This window comes from Ceratotherium simum, chromosome 3, assembly GCF_057802395.1.
Source record: "Ceratotherium simum simum isolate JZ-2026a chromosome 3, ASM5780239v1, whole genome shotgun sequence".
NCBI classification, from domain to species: domain Eukaryota; kingdom Metazoa; phylum Chordata; class Mammalia; order Perissodactyla; family Rhinocerotidae; genus Ceratotherium; species Ceratotherium simum.
The window spans coordinates 61,269,527-61,276,847 of NC_141902.1; the positions used below are offsets into that span (position 1 = coordinate 61,269,527).

At 56.3% G+C, this 7,321-nt stretch overlaps 1 protein-coding gene across 4 annotated transcripts in view; it reads left to right on the forward strand.

The window, feature by feature from the left end:
- Positions 1–6,832, forward strand: part of MAP2K5 (mitogen-activated protein kinase kinase 5) — a 252,190-nt gene extending 245,358 nt beyond the window's left edge. For 3 of the 4 annotated variants that reach the window (XM_004421737.3, XM_087428588.1, XM_004421736.3), the window contains one exon: positions 6,358–6,832. In XM_004421737.3, the coding sequence (XP_004421794.1) occupies positions 6,358–6,462 (105 nt within the window). In that variant the 3' untranslated portion in view covers positions 6,463–6,832. Of the gene's footprint in view, positions 1–6,247; positions 6,330–6,357 lie in introns of those variants that run through there. The other variant, XM_087428587.1, reaches the window with a different exon arrangement.
- Positions 6,833–7,321: the final 489 nt, after the last annotated feature.

Here is a 7,321-nt window from a genome sequence, read left to right on the forward strand (position 1 = left end):
ACGTGCAGAGAGCCTTCAGGCGAGGCTCACAGGCCCAGCGAGGAATGATGGGCAGTGCACTGACATCGGAGCCGCTCCAGATCCTCTGATCACCTCTGACAGGCACCATCTAATTACAGGACAGGCTCTCGCTGGAGCAGCCTCTTGGACTCTACTTGTTTTGGACTCGGCTGGGGGGATGTAGCTGGGCCAAGCTTACTTGCTTAAACAGGCTGATAGGTCCTTGGCATCCTCTCCCAGGCAGCGTCGTTGGTGGGAGAGGACGTGCCTGGTGGTCTGGGGCTCCCCCTAAGGGAAGGAAGTCTTGTGGTCCAGAGTTCCCGCAGGAGACTAGAGCAGCCTCAGCTTGTGGAGCCTTCTCCCTGCCCACCCCAGCCCAGAGTGCTTCTCAACCTAGCAGCGGGCTCCTAGGGAAACACCATAACTTAGCAGTCAATCTAACTAACTTTTCTTGGCGGCTGCTATGTGATTAGCGCTGCCCTGCCCTCGAGTGGCTTCCAGTCCAGTATTAGGATAAAATGGGCTCAAAGGACAATAAACGCAGCAGAACAAGTGTGTGCTCTGGGGAGGTCAGCAAGAAGGTTTGCACCGTTCCGCGGAGGGAGAGATGGCGTCTGTTGGGAAGAGACATGAAGAAAAGCTCCACCGAGGTACATCTTAGGTCTGGAGTGCCGTCTGCTACTGGGCATCCTGTTTCTGATTGTTCTTTCTGCCCTTACCTGCAGGATCTGGTCTCTGTAGTCCTGGAAAACTTCTTCCAGGCCCTGGGCCTCCATCTTCCTGCTTCTCTGAAGTCTAGACCCAAAAAGAAGGAATGGAGAACCAGGGAAGCTGGGGTTCTCAGACAGACCACGAGCTACTGCTCAAGGGCGGGCCGCCCTACAGGGTGGGTGCCGCCATCCTCTGGCCCAGGCACTGATGGGAAGGGACAGCTGAGGCCTTGGGCTCTCGAGACAGTGCCACGTTCAAGCTCTGTGGCCTTGAACAGGTTCCTTAATCTTTCTGTGCTCCAATTTCCTCATCTGTAAAATGGGGATAATATTAATACTTAATAGAGTTGCTGATTATTAAATGAATTATTTGGTTAGAAGTGCCTGACACATACGACTTTGAACAGGGAGGACACAGGTATGCCTTTTTACCACGGTAACTTCAGTTTATCAGTTAAAAATTACTTGTTGAGCATCTATAATGTACAAGATATTCTTTTTAAAAAGTAGAAATCTAAGACTCCCCGTGCCCGATCTCGGGGAGCACAGTAGTGTCATGTCCTCCATGGCAGAAGAGAGTCCTGGGTTCAAACGCTAACTGTGCAGTGGCAGAGTTCTAACTCTGTGACCTTGCCCCAAGGCATGTTTCTTGGCGCCCCAGTTGCTTTTGTCTGTAAATGGGGATACTGCGAGGGTTCAAGGCCACCTGAAGATGTAAGGCAACCAGCTGGCACACAGCAAGTGCTTGGTAAATAGATGCAGACACACACAATGTCTGGATCACTTGGTCGGGCCACAGGCCTGCTGCTGACTGAGGGCCTGCTACATGCCTGGCGTTGCAGCCACACCAGCAGGTTATTAAATGATTCACACGCATGATGTTCTTGAGGAAGTTATACAGTAGAAGAAAGTGTGGAGACCCCAAATAGGTAGATGCCTATTTGGGAAGCACCTCAAAGCCCAACTAAGGGCAGAGAGTGAGGTGTCAGTGAATGAGCACTGGACGGGGAGTCAAGACACCTGAGCTTCAGCAGCACCTACCCACTTTGCTAGGCTCGGAGCCTCCATTTCCTGCCCATGCAGTGGACACGCTAACCCTCTTCTCCCTACCTCCTTTGGCACAAGTTAGAGCACTGTCCACATGGGAGGGGCTCGGAAGTGTCCTGCTGTCAGTCGTCAGGGAGGCAGCTCATCAAGATGAAATGGGTGGGGAAAAATTAGGGACATTGGTACAGAAGTGGAGAGTCCAACTGTAGCAAAACCCTGGACACTAATGCCCGGATGAAGCAGTGTGTGTACTGAACAGCTACCATTCCTCTTCATGAGTTACTGAGTTTTCTCCAGCGCCCTTCATTGCACTAGCAGGATCTGCCTCTCAGCCCCACTGCTGGGGGCATCTGCACCAGGCGCCAGCCGTCTTTGGTTGTTGTTGACTCGTCTCTCTCGCTCTCCCCCATGTCCCACTTTTGGATCCATCCTACCTCTTGCAGTCCCATCCTTTTCCCTTCATTATGTCTCCATCTTCTGTGGCGAAGTTTGTGGACCATAATACTTCAGCCCTCTCTGGTTTAATTGTTGCAATTGGCCCTGAGAGAATCCAGGAAATGAAGTGGCTCCCACTGCCTGGAGATGAGGCCGGTGAGATGGTTCAGCAGCTACAGCCTGGCACACGCCCTGCCAGCCTCTGCAGAGTGGCTGCTAACACACTTTCTGCACGGAGGACAGAGGCCTAGTGTCTGGGGCAGTCACCTTGGGTGGGGGATGCTCTTGACAAGCAGCATGTGGGTGTCCTGGCTCCAGGGAGGTGGACCACGCCACGCTTCAACTGTTCCTTGTAGCATGATGGGACTGGGACAGCTTGTCCACACCTGGATTCCTCTGCCTGGGAGGGATGTGTGTTTCACTCAAGTGCAGAGAGGCTGCAGGGGGCTGCAGAGAGACCCTGAGAGAGGCCTGTGAGGTCAGCTCTCTGGGTGCAGGTGCAGGAGAGCACATGGTCCTGAGCATGGCATTTGGAGTCAGGAGACCCATGTTGTGGGTCCAGCCCAGTCACTTGCCTCAGTGACCTTGGACAGGTCCCTGAGTGTCTGTTTCCTCATCTGGAAGGTGGAGCTGCATAGTTGTGTGCACCTCCAGAGTGAGCGTGGGGATTCAGTGGGACAATCAGGACACAGCCCTTGGCAAGTGCTTGGCCCACAGGACTCAATCCATGGTGCTGGACTCAGTATTAGTATTAGTCAGTGTGCAGTTCCCATCCATCTCCAGGCCTCTGGCTTTGCCAGGACTCCCAGAGCATCCCGCTGTGCTGGTATCTGCTCGGGCCTGTCCGGAGCAAACTGGGAACGTGGACACCTCAGAGTGGCTGAGTGATTTTCATGCTTTCCCCGGAACTGTCCGTCAGATTTTGTTTGTTTCTCATTAAACTCATGAGGAGTACCTGCATTGTGTGTGTCACAGAGCTGGAGGAGTGTCCACTGTATTCTAGGGAGGAAGGGGAGAACACACCCTGCCAGGGTCACGGGGGACGCAGTCCAGCCCTGAGAGTGCACCAGAGGAGAAACCAGAAGACCTGACTTCAGCCCCAGCTCTTAACTGGTCACTTCCCCTCCCCTGGCCTCAGTTTCTTCTGTAAAATTCTGTAAAATGGGGTGATGCTCTACTTTCCCTGCTTTTCACACGGGGCTGATGAGAGGAGGGAGAGTCCAGTAAGAGTGACCTGCCACCGTGACAGCACTCGCCTAGTGTGTCCAAGGGACAGAGTGCTGACAGAGGTCAGGACCTGAGACAGTTCAGGCTCGAAGCCTGCAGCCTTGGTCCCACCTCTGGCCATGTGGGCCTGAATCACGTGGTAGAAATAAGACGAGAGGGAATTGCCATCTGGATGTTGATTCTCCCACCTCTGTCCACCCCAGCTCAGCCTGGGGAGAGCCCTGGGGAGCGGGTTTAAGTTACAGAGACTTGTGATCCAGCCTCAGCTCTGGGAGCCCAGGCAGGTCAACCATGAGCACGGGGCCTGTGTTTGCTCGTTTGTAAAGTGAAGATGACAGTGCCCACCTTTGTGACTTAGACTCTCAGGGGCTCATGGACCCTGCAGGAGGAGATGCTGCCAGGCCCGGGTATTGTGGCCGGGGTCTCCAGTGCTGTCCTGACACCCTTCTGCCCCACTCTGCCTCCCTCTGTGCAGCTCTGTGCTCTCAGTCCTGGCACACCAGCTCTCTTTTTGTGTTCAGTCATGTGGTGGTCCATGCTGCCAACAGCTCCCGAGTTCACATGTCACAGCCCTGGATGCCTAGAGAGGCTGGGCCTCCCCTCCATGTCTGTCTGTCTGTCTCCCTCCCTCCCTCTCTGTGATTCCCCGTCTCATCCCTCTCAAACCAATCAACAATAGCTGGAGACAAAACCACTTGTCCAGGTTACTCCCTCGCAGGGTGGTGTAAAGCATCAGGGGTACGCAGGAGACGGGAGTCACCCCCAACCGAGGAGGGCAGGAGAGGGGCAGAGTCTCCACCAGAGCGGTGAATGCCAGCCTCTCCTCCGCCCACCTCCCAGGGCACTTGGGCAAAATGCTTCCCTGTGGTGTGGCCATCAGCCTCCGGTAACTGGAGGAATGCCTCCACTCTCCCCTTCTGCGGTTCCGCTCTGCTTGTTCCGGAACAGATGATAACAGAAATGGAGCATATGGGCCCCAAAGTCACCGGGCATTCTGGGAAAGTGACACTGTGCTACCCCAGGCTTAGGGGGAGGGGGCCCTTCGGCTCCTGAGCATAGCTTCTCCTTTGTTCTTCACAAGGGCATAAGGTCGCCCCTCCTGAGCCTCCTGAAAAGGAAATGTGCACACTGACTTCAGGAAGGATCCCCTCTATCTAGGCAGCGATTTAGGAAGACAGGTGGAGGGTAGGTATATATATAGGGGGAGAACATGTGGGAGCCAAGATAGAATCCCTCCTGGGCCTCTCCTGCCTCAGCCCCCAACCCAGGCCTGTGCTCCCTTCCCCAGTAGCAGTCTGCACCAGGCACCCACTCCCTTGGGAGGTTCTGTAGGTGTGTTGGGAGACCCCACAGAGTACCACAGGCAGATCACAGGAGGCGCCTACCTGGGCTCCAGGCCCAGATCCACTGTGGCCTCAAAGAGTCTCAGCCCTGGGCTAGGTGCCCTCGGCACCCTGTAAGCTGTGTTTCTTCCATCCCTGTGCCGCTGACAGTGTTCTGTCTGCCTCTGAGCTAGACCGTGCAGGATGCTTCTGGGGATGGTTTTCCTTGTGTGAATTGGAAAAGCCAGATAAGGGGACACAGTGTCAGCCCAGGGTGAGGAAGCCTGGTCATTCTTCCTTCCTGTCTCCAGAGACATCTCAGGTCTGATGGAGCAGTCTCTTTCCCTCTCCTGGACTGGTCCTTGACTGCTCCTGCAGACACTGGGGTCTGGGCACCCAGAGCATCCGAGCCCGGCCCAAATCCCCCCTGCCCATGTGATGAGCTCATTTCGAGGCAGCCCAGAGCTTCAAGCATGTGGCCGTCCCCCAGGTCTGCAGCTCAAGACGGGTGCCTTGGGAAAGCAGCCCCGAGAGCCCAGCTCAGGCCAGTGGGGAGGCAGGAGGGGGCCTAAGAAGGGCACAGAAAGCAGGAAAGAACAGGGAAGCTGGAGCTGGAAGCGGGGAAGGGGAGGGAAAGAGAGTTGTAGGAGGAGGCAGCAGAGAGCACTGCCAACCCACCCCCACCTCCGCCTCTCTGTGCTTGCCCACTGTGGCTCCCTGAGTCTCCGGCTACAGAATTTTTGGTAGGGGAGGAAACTGCCAGGTCTGCATTCCTTAGCAGAAAAACCACTTGGGGAGGAGGAGGGAAGAGAATGCTTTGCAATTTTCCTTTCATCTTTGACCTATGGCCAGGGTGACCCTATGGCTGCCCCTGCTTTTTTTTTGACCTTCCTGGGGACTCCTGGAAGCCCTAAGATTGTGAGTGTGAGTCTTGATTCTTCAGGAGAGCAGGGGAAGGGACCGGCTAAATATAACCTGGCCTGCCTGTGGGCTAAGTGGCTTAGAGCCTGAGGCAGGCCACGTGGAGACAGGCCTGGCCCCTCCAAAGACCAGCCCCAGCTTCTCACCAGGAACCCGAGTGGATCTGCACACACCAGCACACCCCTCCTTTCCCTGACAGGCGCGCCTTCCCTCCACTCATGGATCTTGACTTATTCCTAGAGCTTTAGACAAGAAGACTAGAAGGGACTGACGTAGCCTCTGACAAGATGATTCTCTGTCTCTGGGCAGCAGCTGGGCTGAAACGCTGGCCACTCCGGAGTCAGGCCTGGCTGGCAGCTGCTGGAGAGATGCTGGGCTGAGGAAGCGCAGACGATGTGGAGTTAAGACAGGCCCTCACCCTTGGGGAGCTTTCAGGCCGGTCGGAGTTGCAGGAGAAGGTTGTCGAGCACTAGGCAGAATCTGAGGTGTGCAGTGAGTGCTCCAGGGGGCGTGTCACTGCTCCACCTTGGGCCTTGGTCATCCAGCTGTGAAATGGGGCTAATAGCTGTGCTCCTTATGTCACAGGGCTATTGGGGAAAAGAAATAAGATCCAGGCTGAGAACAAGCAGACTGTGGAAAGTGTGATGAAGTGCAGAGTCTGGGGAACGCCTGTCACAGCCTCCTCTTCCCCGCAGGGCCACCCGTTCATCGTGCAGTTCAACGACGGAAATGCCGCTGTGGTGTCCATGTGGGTGTGCAGGGCGCTGGAGGAGAGGCGGAGCCAGCAGGGGCCCCCGTGAGGCCGCAGTGGGATGCTGAAAGCCCAGGAGTGGTCACCAAGGGGAAACCCCACCTGTTGCACCCTCTTTCCGTTTGCTGTCTGCACCAGAAGAGCTTTGCTGGGCCCCGGCCTCCCTGCTCACCTTGAACTCTGCCGGCAGATGGCCTTGCCTAGGGAGCCCTCGAGGGTGGCCAGCCCCTGCTCTGCCAGGGCAAGCCCTCACCCCCTCCGGGCTGGAGGCACTGACGGGGGGCGGATAGAGGGGTGGGAGTATCAAGAGTGGAGGCTCCTAGGCCCCTGCCACTTTTCCTTTTTCCTAACATTTTTGTTTGTAAAGGGTCAGGCCCTGTCAGCATCACTGATGGGAATAAAAGTGTTACTGCTTTGTGGTTGCCTCCCCCATGAGGGCTGTATTGTGCGGGGAGTCTGTTGCCCTCCCAGAGTGGGGGGCAGGGATGTGTGGCGGTGCCAGCCCCCTGTGCCCGGAGCTGCCCTTCCCCTGGCACCTGCAGGTACCCTGAGTGCTTCTTACAGTTCTGGGACGAGGCCCACGGTCCAGCCCATCTGACAGATGAAAAATGGAGGCATGGAGGTCCCCGAGCCAAGTGCCATGGCAGGGATAGCGAAGCCAGCGCTCGAGCTGGGATCTCAGGACCCCTGTTGTGTGCTCCCTGCTAGACAGCAGTTTGTCCCCAAGTCGAGGGCCGGGCACTCCCGGCAGCAACACGGGCTCCAACACAGTGATCTGACCTGGCGCGGTAGGTGAGGAGGGGGCAGGAGCCCACGAGTTAGAGACGGGCCTCAGGCAGTTCTGAGAGGCCCTTCTTCTACCTCCCACCCCCACACCCCGCCACCAGCTCCTCTTACGGCAGGCTGCC